The sequence below is a fragment of the Coregonus clupeaformis genome, chromosome 11 (assembly GCF_020615455.1).
Source record: "Coregonus clupeaformis isolate EN_2021a chromosome 11, ASM2061545v1, whole genome shotgun sequence".
Classification (NCBI taxonomy): domain Eukaryota; kingdom Metazoa; phylum Chordata; class Actinopteri; order Salmoniformes; family Salmonidae; genus Coregonus; species Coregonus clupeaformis.
The window spans coordinates 14268810-14287664 of record NC_059202.1 but is presented as its reverse complement, the minus strand read 5'-3'; the positions used below and the strand labels follow the sequence as shown (position 1 = coordinate 14287664).

General features: G+C 44.1%; 1 protein-coding gene across 2 annotated transcripts in view; it reads left to right on the top strand.

Moving 5' to 3' along the window:
- Positions 1 to 18855, top strand: part of LOC121576615 (talin-2-like) — a 155482-nt gene that overhangs the window by 118841 nt on the left and 17786 nt on the right. For both annotated transcript variants that reach the window (XM_041889903.2, XM_041889902.2), the window contains exons 30-45: positions 1916 to 2055; positions 2678 to 2771; positions 3441 to 3530; positions 3644 to 3766; positions 4136 to 4279; positions 4477 to 4638; positions 5258 to 5398; positions 7458 to 7639; positions 8875 to 9010; positions 9093 to 9194; positions 10566 to 10736; positions 10920 to 11066; positions 11718 to 11819; positions 11933 to 12052; positions 17201 to 17347; positions 18644 to 18810. In XM_041889903.2, the coding sequence (XP_041745837.1) occupies positions 1916 to 2055; positions 2678 to 2771; positions 3441 to 3530; positions 3644 to 3766; positions 4136 to 4279; positions 4477 to 4638; positions 5258 to 5398; positions 7458 to 7639; positions 8875 to 9010; positions 9093 to 9194; positions 10566 to 10736; positions 10920 to 11066; positions 11718 to 11819; positions 11933 to 12052; positions 17201 to 17347; positions 18644 to 18810 (2168 nt within the window). The remainder of the gene's footprint in view (positions 1 to 1915; positions 2056 to 2677; positions 2772 to 3440; positions 3531 to 3643; positions 3767 to 4135; positions 4280 to 4476; positions 4639 to 5257; positions 5399 to 7457; positions 7640 to 8874; positions 9011 to 9092; positions 9195 to 10565; positions 10737 to 10919; positions 11067 to 11717; positions 11820 to 11932; positions 12053 to 17200; positions 17348 to 18643; positions 18811 to 18855) is intronic.

The window sequence follows — 18855 nt, the reverse complement described above, 5'->3', positions numbered from 1 at the left end:
CACATGTTTCTGTCACGTGAGCATTTAGGCTATTTAGATGTATTTGTTATTTAGACCTTTTTATCTAATTCACTTAGGCACATGATTGTCCCCGAGAGCACTAACACATTCAGACGTAAGGAGATCTTTGATGATGTTCTTGTTCAGGTTATTTTGCTCATTAATTTGGATAGATCGTGTGGGAGTGCAGTTGATGTACAGTGAGGGAAAAAAGTATTTGATCCCCTGCTGATTTTGAACGTTTGCCCACTGACAAAGACATGATCAGTCTATAATTTTCATGATAGGTTTATTTGAACAGTGAGAGACAGAATAACAACAACAAAATCCAGAAAAACGCATGTCAAAAATGTTATAAATTGATTTGCATTTTAACGAGGGAAATAAGTATTTGATCCCTCTGCAAAACATGACTTAGTACTTGGTGGCAAAACCCTTGTTGGCAATCACAGAGGTCAGACGTTTCTTGTAGTTGGCCACCAGGTTTGCACACATCTCAGGAGGGACTTTGTCCCACTCCTCTTTGCAGATATTCTACAAGTTATTAAGGTTTCGAGGCTAACGTTTGGCAACTTGAACCTTCAGCTCCCTCCACAGATTTTCTATGGGATTTAGGTCTGGAGACTGGCTAGGCCACTCCAGGACCTTAATGTGTTTCTTCTTGAGCCACTCCTTTGTTGCCTTGGCCGTGTGTTTTGGGTCATTGTCCTGTCCCCTTAGCAGAAAAACACCCCCAAAGCATAATGTTTCCACCTCCATGTTTGACAGTGGGGATGGTGTTCTTGGGGTCATAGGCAGCATTCCTCCTCCTCCAAATACGGTGAGTTGAGTGGATGCCAAAGAGCTCGATTTTGGTCTCATCTGACCACAACACTTTCACCCAGTTCTCCTCTGAATCATTCAGATGTTAATTGGCAAACTTCAGACGGGCCTGTATATGTGCTTTATTGAGTAGGGGGACCTTGCGGGCGCTGCAGGATTTCAGTCCTTCACGACGTAGTGTGTTACCAATTGTTTTCTTGGTGACTATGGTCCCAGCTGCCTTGAGATCATTGACAAGATCCTCCCGTGTAGTTCTGGGCTGTTTCCTCACCGTTCTCATGATCATCAACTCCACGAGGTGAGATCTTGCATGGAGCCCCAGGCCAAGGGAGATTGACAGTTATTTTGTGTTTCTTCCATTTGCGAATAATTGCACCAACTGTTGTCACCTTCTCACCAAGCTGCTTGGCGATGGTCTTGTAGCCCATTCCAACCTTGTGTAGGTCTACAATCTTGTCCCTGACATCCTTGGAGAGCCCTTTGGTCTTGGCCATGGTGGAGAGTTTGGAATCTGATTGATTGATTGCTTCTGTGGACAGGTGTCTTTTATACAGGTAACAAGCTGAGATTAGGATCACTCCCTTTAAGAGTGTGCTCCTAATCTCAGCTTGTTACCTGTATAAAAGACACCTGGGAGCCAGAAATCTTTCTGATTGAGAGGGGGTCAAATACTTATTTCCCTCATTAAAATGCAAATCAATTTATAACATTTTTGACATGCGTTTTTCTGATTTTTGTTGTTGTTATTCCGTCTCTCACTGTTCAAATAAACCTACCATTACAATTATAGACTGATCATTTCTTTGTCAGTGGGCAAACGTACAAAATCAGCAGGGGATCAAATACTTTTTTCCCTCACTGTAGCATGACACACAGGCCTTAATCCGGTTTAAAGGGTTAGGGAATTGGCTGTCTGAGGTGGGGAACACGGTTCACCTGATGCCAATTTCATAGGCCATTCGAATGCATAGACGGTGTGACAGTGTGACAATAAGTACAGTTTCCTTTTCCTGGAAAGAGGTGTCTTGTAAAAAATGTCAACACATTTCTCTCTAAGAAACAGCTGACTTGTATTGTGACCTTGTCTTTGCAGTGCCAAGAGGACCAAATCGAAGTGATTGGCAACCTGAAGAACATCTCCATGGCATCCAGCAAGCTCCTTCTGGCAGCCAAGTCCCTGTCAGTGGATCCTGGAGCAGCTAACGCCAAGAACCTGTTAGCTGCTGCAGCAAGGTGAGGCCTCTCTATATGGAGCTTAATGTCATTGTGTAAGGATGTCTCTTATCACAAACTAGTGAGTATAAGGAGGATCTACATTTGCACAAAGAAAGAGTTTAAGGAGTGGCTATATTAGCTAGTCAGTTAGAACAAAAACATGCTCAATATTCAGAGCCATTCTGACCTAGTTTCCAGTCAAAGCTACACAAGACGAGTACACTAGTACCATGGTACATTCCCATGCACTGAAACATCTCTGCTGTGACTGTGGTTGTATGGCCCTCCTCACAGCATGCTACTAGGCTGAGAGATAGACGAAGGTAGTAGGCTAGAATCCCTCCTGCTGGAGACATGGCAGGCAGCTGGCCGCACTGGGCTTCGAGCCTGACTGACTTCCCTCTCTTTAATTAGGCAGATGGATGGAAGCCATGGCTGGAGCTTGTCTGTGATCACGGAGGCTGAGCGCAGCCTTGACATTACTGTACAGTGTTAGATTGTCACAGGGAGAGAGGGGTGATGGGCTCTGCCATGCGTGTGTAAAGGGGAGGGCTGAGAGGTGTGTGTGTGTGTGCTGTGTGTACATGTGGAAAGAGATGTGAGAGCTAAAAAGCCCTGTGCTGCTGCCCTTGTGTTTCAGAGCGGTGACAGAGAGTATTAACCAGCTCATCACACTGTGTACCCAGCAGGCACCGGGCCAGAAGGAGTGTGACAACGCTCTGAGAGAACTGGAGGTAGCCTTTTTACCATACACTACACAGACCTTTTTATGTTCAGGCTAGACAATGTTTGTTTCCGTCTAGACAAAATAAAGGGTTTTGATGTAATACTTTCTTTCTTTTTTTTCTTTATTCTGACAAAGCAATGTTTTACCAGTACAGATCATTCATGATGGATGAAATGGGATGATATTTAACGACTGAATGAGATGCATGTTGCTGTGGGTTTCTGTATTGACATTATTGTATGCACAGCAGTGCTCTGTCTCTATGGGAAATAATGACTAAGTCATTTACTTCCTCTGTGCCTTGAGTCCCTTCAGCCCACGTTCCCTCCTCTTCACCCGCTCTGACAAGTGTTACCTGTCTCTCTCTACATCCATCCATCAACAGAGCCTGCTCAACATTTAATGACAGTCACCATTCATTTCAACCCCTTGAGTAACACTAATGATACTGTTATGTAACTAACAGATCTGTGGTTTCTTCTCCAAGTAAAGACCAAGTAATAATGTTTAGCGACATGACTTGCCTCTATAAATTAAAGATTAACATGACTTCAAAACAGACAGATTACATTTTTTTCATATAGCACACATTTTACTGCCCCAACACTGTGGGTATCAGATTGGTAGAGTAGCTTGTGCTGTCCTTATTGTTGAGCCCCTCTCCCTCTGTGTACAGGCTGTAAGAGGATTGCTGGACAACCCCAGTGAGCCTGTCAGTGAGCTCTCCTACTTTGACTGCATCGAGAGTGTCATGGAGAACTCAAAGGTAAAGCCTTACAAAAGTCACATGCACCATAGACTTTAAATGTCAGTGATGTGTAATGTGATAGACAGCCGAAGAGGTAATCTTAAAGTTTATTTCCATTTCTCCATGTGCAGGTTCTTGGAGAGTCCATGGCGGGGATTTCCCAGCACTGTAAGACGGGCGACGTGCCAGCGTTTGGGCATTGCGTGGGAGTGGCGTCCAAGGCCCTGTGTGGGTTGACGGAGGCGGCTGGACAGGTGAGATCCCAGCCTAGCACTGACTGACTGTCTGGAGCTTCCAGGCTCCCTCCCACTCCTCCCTGCTATCAGCCCTGGGCCTGGGTCTGGCACACAACCAACAGTCTCTATCAGCTCTAAACCTCTATTCATGTTTAGTTACAGCACCTAGCTGTCTCTAAAGCAGAAACTAAGCCATGAGCATTCCTCTCACCCTCTGTTCATGTTTAGTTACAGCACCTAGCTGTCTCTAAAGCAGAAACTAAGCCATGAGCATTCCTCTCACCCTCTGTTCATGTTTAATAACATAATCTTTCTCCTTAGCAGAAACTAAAGCTATGTGGCATTCCTCTCTTCTCTCTCCTCTCTCTCCTTCTCTCCACACTGCAGGCCTCCTACCTGGTGGGTGTGTCTGATCCAAACAGCCAATCGGGTCATGAGGGGCTGGTGGATCCCATCCAGTTTGCCCGGGCCAACCAGGCTATTCAGATGGCCTGTCAAAACCTGGTGGACCCTGCCAGTAGCCCCTCTCAGGTGAGAAGACCGATGTAGTGGGACTCATGCAGGGACATTTGTTGACATTGAATCTATTATACGAATAGTTACTTGGTAAATTTGAACATCAACTTAACATCAAACTTCTTCCCACAATATGCCTCTTTAGAGAAATTACCCATGTTTATAATGCTTTGTTTGTCATTTGTTTGTTTGTGTGTTTGGCTGTTTGTTAGGTTCTGTCCGCAGCAACGATTGTAGCCAAGCATACCTCAGCTCTTTGCAATGCCTGCCGCCTGGCCTCGTCCAAGACATCCAACCCTGTGGCCAGGAGACACTTTGTTCAGTCTGCCAAAGAGGTTGCAAACACCACGGCCAACCTTGTCAAAACTATAAAGGTATGTGTGCTCTCTGCCATGGTCCACTCATAAATGGGATTATTGTCCTTTGTACCTTCGGCAATACTAGATTAATTAATGTTCTCTGTTTCAATTAAAATAATTCCATCATTAGTAATGAAGCAAGATGGCGCTATTGTGTATCTGCATTGGGGTGTTGGCTTAGGGCAGGGGTACTCAAGTACTAGTCCGGTCACACAAATTTCCTAGGTGGCAAAGGTCCGGATGGATAATGTAATTTATCGGCATAGTAACAAACCGCCACCTCACAACCCATGCGACCCCAAATTGTTCACACCCCTCTTGTTGGCGGAGATAACATTTTGCAGTTTTAAAGCTAATTTCTCGCAGTTCTACACATTTTGCATGGGGCAAAGATTTATTTTGCTCATTTAAAGCGAATTTCCTGCAATTCTACTCATTCTTCCATGTCTTATCTGTGTTTATATGATACCAGGGGTCGAAGCCTGACCGAGTAAATTATTATTATTTTAAAATTATTGTATTTCTTTTTTCGGGACCCGCAGTCCGTATTGACCCCCTTCTGGGTCCGGATTTAGTCCACGGTCCACCAGTTGAGTATGGGGGGCTTAGGGCATGTCCTGTTATTTTCTTCCAGGCCTTGGATGGTGACTTCTCAGAGGAGAACAGAGACAGGTGCCGTGTCGCTACAACTCCACTCATCGAGGCAGTAGAGAATCTATCCACATTTGCCTCCAACCCAGAGTTTGCTAGTATCCCTGCACAGATCAGCAATGAGGTTCGTGAAGCTGCTTGTTCAGGGGGGGACTTTGTATTGTGCGATAAAGTGCATTCAGAAAGTATTCAGACCCCTTGACTTTTTCTTACGTTACAGCCTTATTCTAAAATGGATTAAATAAAACATTTCCTCATCAATCTACACACAATACCCCATAATGACAAAGCGAAAACAGGTTTTTAGAAATTGTTGCACATTTATAAAAAATTTAAAACGGAAATATCACATTTACATAAGTATTCAGACCCTTTACTCAGTACTTTGTTAAAGCACATTTGGCAGCGATTACAGTCTTGAGTCTTCTTGGGTATGACGCTACAAGCTTGGCACACCTGTATTTGAGGAGTTTCTCCCATTCTTCTCTACAGATCCTCTCAAACTCTGTCAGGTTGGATGGGGAGCGTCGCTGCACAGCTATTTTCAGGTCACTCCAGAGATGTTCGATCAGGTTCAAGTCCGGGCTCTGGCTGGGCCACTCAAGGACATTTTACATAAGTATTCAGACCCTTTGCTTTGAGACTCGAAATTGAGCTCAGGTGCATCCTGTTTCCATTGATCATCCTGGAGATGTTACAACTTGATTGGAGTCCACCTGTGGTCAATTCAATTGATTGGACATGATTTAGAAAGGCACACACCTGTCTATATAAGGTCCCACAGTTGACAGTGCATGTCAGGGCAAAAACCAAGCAATGAGGTCGAAGGAATTGTCCGTAGAGCTCCGAGACAGGATTGTGTCGAGGCACAGATCTGGGGAAGGGTACCAAAACATTTCCGCAGCATTGAAGGTCCCCAAGAACACAGTGGCCTCCATCATTCTTAAATGGAAGAAGTTTGAAACCACCAAGACTCTTCCTAGAGCTGGCTGCACGGCCAAACTGAGCAATCGGGAGAGAATGGCCTTGGTCAGGGAGGTGATCAAGAACCCGATGGTCACTCTGACAGAGCTCCAGAGTTCCTCTGTGGATATGGGAGAACCTTCCAGAAGGACAACCATCTCTGCAGCACTCCACCAATCAGGCCTTTATGGTAGAGTGGCCAGACTGAACCCACTCCTTAGTAAGAGGCACATGACAGCCTGCTTGGAGTATGCCAAAAGGCACCTAAAGGACTCTCAGACCATGAGAATCAATATTCTCTGTTCTGATGAAATCAAGATTGAAATCTTTGGCCTGAATGCCAAGCGTCTCACGTCTGGAGGAAACCTGGCACCATCCCTACGGGGAAGCATGGTGGTGGCAGCATCATGCTGTAGGGATGTGGGGAAAAATGATTGAATCCATTTTAGAATAAGGCTGTAACGTAACAAAATGTGGGAAAAGTCAAGGGGTCTGAATACTTTCCGTATGCACTGTATGTAAGCTCTTCAATGAAAATGTATGAACATTTAAATGCAGTTGTTGCTCAGAGGACAATTTTTTTTTCAGCATATATTGTCACATAGTTTTATTTGTCTGATTCCTCATATATTCTGTAGTATAAACGAAACGGCAAAGCTACTCCTACAGATTCCATGAATACATTGGTAACTACGGCATTCAATCTTTCTTGAAATAGAACCTTAAATATAGAGCCAGTACAGAGTTGTTTCTGCAGGAAAGCTTGGGGAATTGGTTTGATATACTATTTCTCTCTAGTTTATATAATGTGGCTCAAGGAGAAATGTTATGTATTTTATGTTACAATCTAGCAGAAAGAGTCCTCACACAGCACTAAAAGCTTTATGACTGTAATTAGTTGGAGGGCAGTATTTAGCCACTCTCTCAGCACAGCTGCTCTAAGCTTCAGCTTGTTAATATAATTGTCGAGGGAGGCTTTGGCTGCCATCTTAACGACTGAAGGTGTGCCTCTGCGTCTCTATGTAAAGCTGGATCTCTAATCTCATCCCCCCTGTGATACGCGGCTCTGATTACACCTTTGATCCATCGGAAGTCGGGCTGAATAATAAGAGATCAGGGACAGCTGTGTAGTATGTTGCTATTGAGCTGTTCTGTTAGTTAAGATATCTTTAACCTGTGTTCTATCACCTCCACTGTCCTCCCCTCTCTTCCATGTCCAGGGCTCGGCAGCCCAGGAGCCCATTGTACGTTCAGCCCGCTCCATGCTGGACAGCTCCACCCTGCTCCTGGAGACCGCCCGTTCACTCATCATCAACCCCAAAGACCCACCCACCTGGTCCATCCTGGCTGGGCACTCCCGCACCGTCTCCGACTCCATCAAGAGCCTCATCACCTCCATCAGGTCAGCACTGACCCCTCTGGTTCGACACTATGGTGCTCTGGATATTATTCTGTTGAGGCTGAGGGTGATGGGGAGTTCAGCTAGCTCTGGGTAAGTATCGGTTCGACTGAGCAGTGCGTTGTCATGGTAATTTATGGTGGCTGGGTTTCCACCTCCCATGTATTATGAAGAGGAACGCTCTAGGGCACTGATAAAGATGAGTAGGTAGAGTTGCGTGGAGGATCTGCTGTGCTGCTGGTGCTGCTTACGCAGCTTTCTTATACTGAGAAAGTCCCTCCTGCTGTCATGAATAGAGGTGTCTCTCCTCATTATCTGACACACACACAGTGAATTGCCCCTTAGCTCCAGCACAATCTGCATCTGGTCAACCTCTAGAGACCATGTTTGCAAAACATGTACCTACTGTAGGTCCTGTAATACTGCATTGATAACCTGTTTGTAGAAGTACTGCCTTGTTCGTATGTATCATGGTTAGGGTTGCAAAGCTATGGTAATTTACCAAAGTTACTGGAATCTTTGGTAATTTTGGTAATTAACTGAAAATCTATGGTAATCTATAGTAACTTTGGTCATTTATACTTGAATAACTTGTTTTAAAATGTATTCATATATAGTATAATTTTTTTATATCTGTGTCCATATTGTCCATGAGTTTCTAGTAGATATACCATATGGTTCAAGAGAAAATAGCCTAATTAATGAAAAAAGCATCTAATCAACAATGGCCTTATTTTCAATTAACTCTGCAACTCTTCCAACTACTGCCACCAGTTTGACGCTGAAACATTGACAACAAATACATATTGACATAGTAAAATAAATAAGTGTGTAAAAAAATTAAGGATATTTCATGCCGAAATCTTCATATTAAACACCAATGGTATTCACTAAGTTGATGGTTTGTATTTAGGATAATGTTTTACAGCTTTGTCATCACATGTTTTTATTTTGAAATCATCTTATTTAATTATTTCATATATTTTACATGTGATAAGGCCACACAGGGGGCCAGAGATAATTACATACACCTGTGATAATCTGAAGTACCCAAAAGGGCCACTAGATGTCTTGTGATAGATTACATCAAATCCTTGAAAGATACAGTACCAATATTCTGGTAGTTTACTGGTTTCCAGTAATATACCCTCCCTTTGCAACCCTAACTGTGATGCTGCATTCATAACCTGCTTGTAAAAGTACTGCCTTGTTCATATATATCATGATACTGTTGTTAGGGACAAGGCACCAGGGCAGAGGGAGTGTGACTACTCCATTGATAACATCAACAAGTGTATCCGGGACATTGAGCAGGCTTCTCTAGCTGCTGTGGGCCAGAGCCTACAGGGATGTAGGGATGACATCTCTTTAGAAGTAAGTTCAAATGGTCAATATAATTGGTTTCTTGAGCTTTCATTTTCAGTTTCTGCTTCATAATTCTTTGCCACTCCCCTAGGCTTTGCAAGAGCAGTTGACATCGTCGGTGCAGGAGATTGGACATCTCATCGATCCCATCAATACTGCAGCCAGGGGTGAAGCTGCCCAGCTGGGGCACAAGGTACTAGGCTGGGACTATTCCCCTATAGCAGTGGTCACCAACCTTTTCTGAGTCAAGATCACTTTCGCAAGCCGAGATCTATCGCTCAGAATTTCTATAAACATGACTTACATTATTTTTTTACATTAACCTAATGAAAATAGTTCTGTAAGAATGAGGTTTTTGCAGTATGCCTAATATATTATCACAGCATATTGGCTATATGCCTTGCCTGCCAATATTGTTCTTCTCAGACCATATTATATTTCAAAACCTCGAGCTTTGATTACAAAATAGATCAGTCGGTGTAGCATTTGCAAGCATAAATTGAAATAATTAGCAAATAATTAGCTTTTTTATTTTACTGGACTGATGGGACCTGCATCTGATGTTCATGGTGCTTTCAAGACAACTGGGAACTCTGGAGGAAAAAAAAAACGTTCCCCCAAAAAAGTCCCAGTCGGATCTCGTTTTTTCCAGAGTTCCCAGTTGTCTTGAACACACGGAAGTCGAAAGTTGGAGATTTCCGAGTTCCCAGTTGTTAGTCTCAGCAGAGGGAGGGAGAGAGCAGCAGAGTGTCCGACTCTCACGGTCCCTGCTCTCTCCTTCCTTTCCTCCGGTGAGACTGACCAGAGAGAGGGAACACCGTCTTCCACCTGATGGCGAAATTCAAGTAGCACCGCATCTGCCTCATGGACAAATTCATGTTGTTCCAGTGGCCAGAGAAAGTGAAATGCTCCTTGATATTTAAATAACACGACGAGCTGCTAATAATAATAAAAACGCAGGGCTATCGATACACTTGGCTACTCATTCATTGCAGCTGCAGCGCGAGTGGAAGTAGGGAGAAGCATGTTTTATGTTTTGTAATAGAGTTGAATAAAAACAGTGTTGACAGTGCTGAATGAAATTAGACATAAACTCACTCATAAAAACAGTAGCTCTTTGCTGTATTCTTTGACAGTCTCTCTGTGGTCATGGTTTTAAAATGTATTCAATCTTATGTAGGCTAGTATCAAACTTTGCTGTGGCCGGGGTCATGGAAGCTCTGTAGGCACTGTGATTTGAGCTATCCAATTGGCCAGCGCAGTAGGCGCACTCGATTTAGCCACAGGCAGAGTTTGTCTTTTCAGCCAAATGAAATGGTTCAAAATGGGAACTCTTTGCTTACCCGGTGGGCAGGGCTTCCGAATCAAGTGCACCTACCGACAACAGCACAACACGAATAAAGTGCTTTTCTACAGAAATGTTTGGTGATCGACTAGTAATTCCGCGATCGACCAGTTGACCGGTTGGTGACCACTGCCCTATAGGGAGAAAGTCCTGTTTCCTAGAGCCACTCCTCTTATTCAATCTGTGTCTCATACTGTTACATGATACTGCCTCTCCCAGGTGACCCAGCTGGCCAGCTACTTTGAGCCGCTGATTGTGGCGTCTGTTGGCCTGGCCTCTAAGATCGTGGATCAGCAGCAGCAGATGAACATCCTGGACCAGACTAAGACCCTGTCAGAGTCCGCTCTGCAGATGCTCTACGCAGCCAAGGAGGGAGGTGGAAATCCTAAGGTAATGTTACTGGGCACAAAAGCCATGTTGGAGCAATGGAGCAGTACTAAATTAGTATAGATTTCTGTGCACCTCATTCCACAATATATCATATTGTTTATTGTCATGTGCATCGCCATGTATATTGTTATGATGAAGATTGTTGAGTTTCACGGTGGTCTGGTGTGTTTACTGCGTGTCCAGGCTGCCCACACCCACGACGCCATAGCAGAGGCTATCCAGCTGATGAAGGAGGCTGTGGACGACATTATGGTGACGCTGAATGAGGCGGCCAGCGAGGGCGGCATGGTGGGAGGCATGGTGGAGGCTGTCGCTGAGGCCATGGGCAGGGTGAGTGGGGGCTGGCGCACTATACAGTAGGGGGTGTCTTACTGTATAGTAGTGTGTGTGTGTGTGTGTGTGTGTGTAAATGTGCATATGTGCGTGCGCACGTGCATGCGTGTACGCATGTGTGTACTGTAGCCACAGGCAGCTCAGGAGTAGAGCTCTGCTGTTAACACTCATCTCTTCCTACTGCTTTAAGATGTTTCCTCCACAGTGGGCAGGCAGAGAAACATGCCCCTCTAACTGACACTCATTTGTGAGATGCATGGGAAGTGTCAGCTCCAGGCCTCAGAGCTGACAGCTGTCACTTATCCACTGGCTGTCACCCTCCATCCACTGTGATCTGTCACAGTCTTGATGATGGAGCTCCTAATAATGAATTATATTTGATTGCCTGAATGCTTCTATCAGATGTTGGTCTCTATATGTTTCCACCCCAGTGAATTCCATTTCTATTTCTGCATAGAAACTAACACATTGTCTGGCCTTTTGTGGATATCTGCATTCTGCAACATATTTATGCATAGAATTAATTGAATAAATAAAAGCTTTATTCAAATGTGTGGTAGATGCTTGGTTGGTATTCTTATGTGTATATTAAGTACAATAAGTAGCTAAATTGAATATATTGAATGAGTCGTGGTTTTTCCTCTGCAGTTGGATGAAGGCACTCCCCCTGAACCAGAAGGATCCTTTGTGGATTACCAGACCACCATGGTGAAATACTCCAAAGCCATCGCCATCACAACTCAGGAGATGGTGAGCACAAACAACTACTCCCTGAATATGTCATGTGTCCTTATAGCTGTATAAAACTCTTTATCAAAACTCTTTAACATGTCATGTTATGGCCTTGTTCTGACTGTCTACAGATGACTAAGTCAGTGACGTGTCCAGAGGAGCTGGGTGGCCTAGCCTCTCAGGTGACTGTAGACTACAGCCAATTAGCCCACCAAGGTCGCCTGGCAGCCGCCACCGCAGAACCAGAAGAGGTGAGATGTCAAACAGTGCCTGTCAAAGCAGGAAACACAGTTAAAATATAGCATTATGAACTCTAAGAAGGCATATGGAATGCGATTTCTCTGTGGTGCACCTATAGGCAAGCCCTATGTCTTTATAGGGCAACATATCAAAAGAGGTTTGAGATGCAAGAGATTTGCAAATGCTTAGAAATAAATATGCAGAAATATCACACAGAAAGGATTCATACACCTTGACTTATTCCACATTTTGTTGTGTTACAGCCTGAATTCAACATTTATTAAATTGATTTCTCACCCATCTACACACAATACCCCATAATGACAAAGCAAAAACAATACTTTGTAGAAGCACCTTTGGCAGCGATTACATCTGTGAGTCTTTCTGGGTAAGTCTCTAAAGCCTTGTTCACATTTATAATATATAATAATATAATATAATAATAATAATATAATATGCCATTTAGCAGACGCTTTTATCCAAAGCGACTTACAGTCATGCGTGCATACATTTTAGTGTATGGGTGGTCCCGGGGATCGAACCCACTACCCTGGCGTTACAAGCGCCGTGCTCTACCAGCTGAGCTACAGAGGACCACATTTGCAGTTTGAAGTGACTCAATCCTATTTTTTTGCATATCCGATTCGAATATGTTCTCACATGGAATTTGATATTTCAAGCCACATTTCAAACCACCTTCGTAGGTGGTTTGAAGTCAGATACAAATCTTATTCCTAGCCATGCGACTTATTTATTTGCCCTCAAGTGGATTTTTGACTTATTTGGCATATCTTGTTGATTACTAGCTACTCTGTTGACAGTTTGACAAGAACATGTGGCAGATAACTAGCTTGTTAATTGTTTACAAACAACTTAGTGAATGTTCTAGAAAGCTAAACCGCTACCTAGCTAGCTAGTTGACTGCTGTGGCTAGCCAAAAAGGACTTGTTTTGAAAGTTGGATCATCTTATCCTTTGAGGCTTTAAAGGTGTTCTTACACTATGATTTTGAACATTCAAAGCAACTGGGAAACGTCTATGGCAGGCATTGTTGTCACCTTAACTTGCTACATAACTTCTGAGTGATGTGAACCACGAGCACTACCACCAATCAGCCTACACCACTGCGCAGTGCGCACACCCCCGTTGTTTCTATGACAACTAGTGTATTCATGTCAGCAAATGACTGCTGTCTGAACACACACAATTTGATCGCTTGTAACATGCTGTTTGGACAGTCAGTATTCCAAAACAGATTTGAAAAACAAAACCGATTTGAGCATTAAGGCCTGCAATGTGAACAAGGCTTAAGAGCTTTGCACACATGGATTGTACTATATTTGCACATTATTTGTCTTTTTTTTTAATCTAGCTCTGTCAAGTTGGTTGTTGATCATTGCTAGACAGCCATTTTCAAGTCTTGCCATAGATTTTCAAGCCGATTTAAGTCAAAACTGTAACTAGGCCACTCAGGAACATTCAATGTCGTCTTGGTAAGCAACTCCAGCGTATATTTTCTGTTTCTTTTTATCCTAGAAAACTCCTGAGTCCTTGCCGATTACAACCGTACCCATAACATGATGCAGCCACCACCATGCTTGAAAATAATATGAAGAGTGGTACTCAGTGATGTGTTGTGTTGGATCTGCCCCAAACATATTGCTTTGTATTCAGGACATAAAGTTCATTTCTTTGCCAAATTTTTTGCAGTTTTACTTTAGTGACTTATTGCAAACAGGATGCATGTTTTGGAATATTTGTATTCTGTACAGGCTTCCTTCTTTTCACTCGCGGACATTTAGGTTAGTATTGTGGAGTAACTACAATGTTGTTGATCCATCCTCAGTTTCCTCCTATCACAATCATTAAACTCTAACTTTTTTAAAGTCACCATTGGCCTCGTGGTGAAATCCCTGAGCGGTTTCCTTCCTCTCCGGCAATGGGGTAAGGAAGGACGCCTGTATCTCTGTAGTGACTGGGTGTGTTGATACACCACCCAAAGTGTAATTAATAACTTCACCATGCTCAAAGGGATATTCAATGGACCTTTACAAATAATTGTATTTTTTTTGTTTTGTCATTTAGCAGACGCTCTTATCCAGAGCGACTTACAGGAGCAATTACAGTTAAGTGCCTTGCTCAAGGGCACATCGGCAGATTTTTCACCTAGTCGGCTCGGGGATTAGAACCAGCGACCTTTCGGTTACTGGCACTACGCTCTTAACCACTAAGCTACCTGCCGCCCCTATTATTGTATGTGTGGGGTACAGAGATGAGGTAGTCATTCACAAATCATGTTAAACACTATTGTTGCACACAGAGTCCATGGAACTTATGTGACTTGTTAAGCAAACTTTAGGCTTGCCATAACAAAGGGGTTGAATACTTATTGACTCAAGACATTTCAGCTTTTCCTTTTTTATAAATGTTTAAACATTTCTAAAAACATAATTCCACTTTGACATTATGGCGTATTGTGTGTAGGCCAGTGACACAAAATCGCTATTTAATCAATTTAAAATTCTGGCTGTAACACAACAAAGTGTGGAAAAAGTCAAGGGGTGTGAATAATTTCTGAAGGCACCGTATGTACAGATACAGTGCATTCGGAAAGTATTCAGATCCCTTCCCTTTTCCACATTTTGTTACGTTACAGCCTTATTCTAAATTGGATTAAATCAATTGTTTTCCTCATCAATCTACACACAATACCCCATAATGACGAAGCGAAAACAGGTTTTTAGAAATGTATGCAAATGTATACAAATTTAAAAACAGCAATGCCTTATTTACGGAAGTATTCAGACCCTTTGCTATGAGACTCAGAATTGAGCTCATGTGCATCCTGTTTCCATTGATCATCCTTGAGATGTTTCTACAACTTGATTGGAGTCCACCTGTGGTAAATTCAATTGATTAGACATGATTTGGAAAGGCACACACCTGTCTATATAAGGTCCCACAGTTGACAGTGCATGTCAGAGCAAAAACCAAGCCATGAGGTCGAAGGAATTGTCCGTAGAGCTCTGAGACAGGATTGTGTCGAGGCACAGATCTGGGGAAGGGTACCAAAAAATGTCTGCAGCACTGAAGGTCCCCAAGAACACAGTGGCCTCCATCATTCTTAAATGGAAGAAGTTTGGAACCACCAAGACTCTTCCTAGAGCTGGCCGCCCGGCAAACTGAGCAATCAGGGGAGAAGGGCCTTGGTCAGGGAGGTGACCAAGAACCTGATGGTCACTCTGACAGAGCTCCAGAGTTCCTCTGTGGTGATGGGAGAACCTTCCAGAAGTACAACCATCTCTGCAGCACTCCACCAATCAGGCCTTTATGTTAGGGTGGCCAGACGGAAGCCGCCACTCAGTAAAAGGCACATGACAACCCGCTTGGAGTTTGCCAAAAGCCACCTAAAGGACTCTCAGACCATGAGAAACAAGATTCTCTGATCTGATGAAACCAAAATGTAACTCTTTGGCCTGAATGACAAGCGTGACATCTGGAGGAAACCTTTTATTTATTTCTTTATTTTCTTATTTTTGGTATTTTTACCCCTTTTTCTCCCAAATTTCGTGATATCCAATTGGTAGTTACAGTCTTGCCCCTTCGCTGCAACTCCCGTACGGGCTCGGGAGAGGCGAAAGTCGAGAGCCATGCTTCCTCCGAAACATGACCCCGCCAAGCCGCACTGCTTCTTGAAACTCTGTACAGCTGGCGACCGAAGTCAGCGTTAATGCGCCTGGCCGCCACAAGGAGTCGCTAGAGCGCGATGGGACAAGGACATCCCAGCCGGCCAAACCCTCCCCTAATCTTGACGACTCTGGGTCAATTGTGCGCCGCCTCATGGGTCTCCCGGTTGTGGCCGGCTGCAACACAGCCCGGGATCAAATCCGGATCTGTAGTGACGCATCTAGCACTGCGATGCAGTGCCTTAGACCGCTGCGCCATTCGGGAGGCCATCTGGAGGAAACCTGGCATCATCCCTGTGGTGGCAGCATCATACTGTGGGGATGTTTTTCAGCGGCAGGGACTGGGAGACTAGTCAGGATTGAGGGAAAGATGAACGGAGCAAAGTACAGAGAGATCCTTGATGAAAACCTGCTCCAGAGCGCTCAGAACCTCAGACTGAGGCGAAGGTTCACCTTCCAACAGAACAAAGACCCTAAGCACACAGCCAAGACAACGCAGGAGTGCCTTCGGGACAAGTCTCTGAATGTCCTTGAGTGGTCCAGCAAGAGCCCGGACTTGAACCCGATCGAACATCTCTGGACAGACCTGAAAATAGCTGTGCAGTGACACTCCCCATCCAACCTGACAGAGCTTGAGAGGATCTGCAGAAAAGAATGGGAGAAACTCGCCAAATACAGGTGTGCCAAGCTTGTAGTGTCATACCTAAGAAGACTCGAGGCTGTAATCGCTGCCAAAGGTGCTTCAACAAAGTACTGAGTAAAGGGTCTGAGTACTTATGTAAATGTTATATTTCAATTGTTGTTTTTTTTATACATTTGGCAAAACTTCTAAAAAACTATTTTTGCTTCGTTGGGTATTGTGTGTAGATTGATGAGGGAATAGAAACAAATGTAATCCATTTTAGAATAAGGCTGTAACGTAACAAAATGTGGAAAAAGTCAAGGGGTCTGAATACTTTCCGAATGCACTGTATGTCACAGGGTGGATGGCACTCTTTGATATGATGCATCTTCCTTGAGGCTGTACTCCATAATGTGAAATCAAACTGGAATATATTTTCACCTCTCAAACCTCTGTCTCCCTGTCTCAGCTGCACCAACATAGTCTGTGTTTAAAGATAATCTCTGCTATGAGAGGGAGACTGCTAACGACAGTATGTGTGAAAACATAACCTAATAACAACACACTCTTATCAATAGCCTTTACATAACTGGCTGCTGGAAATCCTTGTTACCATAGTGACATTGTACCCCTCCAAGCCTAAAAGCCTATAGTGATGCTGGTAATGAAGTACCACCCACCCATGAATCAGGTTAACCCAGCAGCCTGATAAGAGTCAGTCAGTCAGTCGAGGACATGAGGCATTGTCTGCTGTGTGGAGGGAAGGGAGGGAGGGAGGGAGTGAGTGGGTGGATGGCAGCTCTCTGAGAGATGACTCTGTGGTACTGATGGACTGGCTGGCTGTGCTTGCAGGTGGGCTTCCAGATTAAGACTCGGGTCCAGGAGCTGGGCCATGGATGTATCTACCTGGTTCAGAAGGCTGGGGCCCTGCAGATGAGCCCCACTGACAGCTTCTCCAAGAGGGAGCTCATTGAGTGTGCCCGTGGTGTCACTGAGAAGGTAGGTTGGGAACGGGGCTGATATAGTGTAATTCTTGAACCTTGAGGTAAATTGTGATAACTTTAAAGTCTGCAATGTTATTATCTGAATGCAGAGAAATATAGATATTCAGTTGAATCGTTCTGTACATTGGCTTTTGTTACTGCATTTTAACATTGCTAAGCTTAAAGTAAGTTGAGGTTTCTATTTTAAGTGAAACCAAGAATGTCATCCCCTTGAACGGCAGTTGCTTACTGTGTTCTGTGTCTGATGCCGGTAGCAGAATCACAAAGGGGTTTTGTGAAGAAAGAGTCCAGGTGTGAATGTCGTTCTGGTGTCAGGGGAATAGCTGAGAATCGGCTCTAGGGATTATGGCTTGTTATAATGGAGCATTCGCCACTGTGCCCTTATTCCCCTGGGGGAAGAACTGGGGGAGTGAATCAAGCAGACCTACATTAGGTGTCATAAAACTGGAGTTATGTTTTCTATGTGTTGTATTAAGATAACAACTTGTGCTCTACAGTAGCCGTGAATATTAATATCAGTTCAGTGTTTTAGTTCATGTTCTCTTGATTGCACTTATATAGTGAACTTAGACCAATTTGTCCCTTCTGTGGCCCTAGAACTAGCAGAAGATATCACTGGTTCTCAATGAGTCTGCATTATAATTTATTCTCCTCACCTACCGCATGATTTGATTCAAGGGTCATATCAGACTTGAATAATTTGTGGCCTCATGCGTGTGAGGACTGGGTAGCTGAACTTTGCTATGCCTCATTTGAATGCTTCTCTCATGGCTTTTCGTTTGTTTGTGAGGGACTGCAGATGTCTGTCTGTCTGGACTGGGAGGGAGAGGGAGCACTGTGTGATGCAGCGTCAGATTCATTGGTTTAATGTGTTTGTGCAGCAGCAGGCTCAAGGCTAATGCATGGTTCCCCCTCTCTCTCCTTCTGCTAGCTCCCTAACAGCTCCCTGCTCAGTCCAGCACTCTCAGATTACCTCACAGTCGGCCCTCCCATTACCTTGATTCACATCTTGATTGGAATGCCAATGGGAAGCTTTAATCAAATGAGGATTTCACCAACATGTTATTTGATCATGTACTGTAAGCCGTGGATCCTGAGTGGTGGTTGTCATTCACAGATAATAGCAGATATTATGCCTAAGCTCCTTTGTTTTCTCTTAACATAATAAGGTCAGAGGGTATGATTAGTTTATGATCATGCTGTGTGTTTGGATGTTTATTGAGACAGACCTGGAGGTGCTGTTGTTAATCCTGTGTTGTGTGTTGCTCCCCCTGTCTGTCTGTCCATGCAGGTTTCCATGGTGCTGTCTGCGTTGCAGGCAGGTAACAAAGGCACTCAGGCCTGCATCACAGCAGCCAGCACTGTCTCTGGCATCATCGCTGACCTGGACACCACCATCATGTTCGCCTCGGCCGGAACACTCAATCCTGAGAACGAAGAGTCCTTCGCTGACCACAGGTGAGACCAGAGCAGGGCAGAGTAGTGAGGTGAACACTGTTCTGT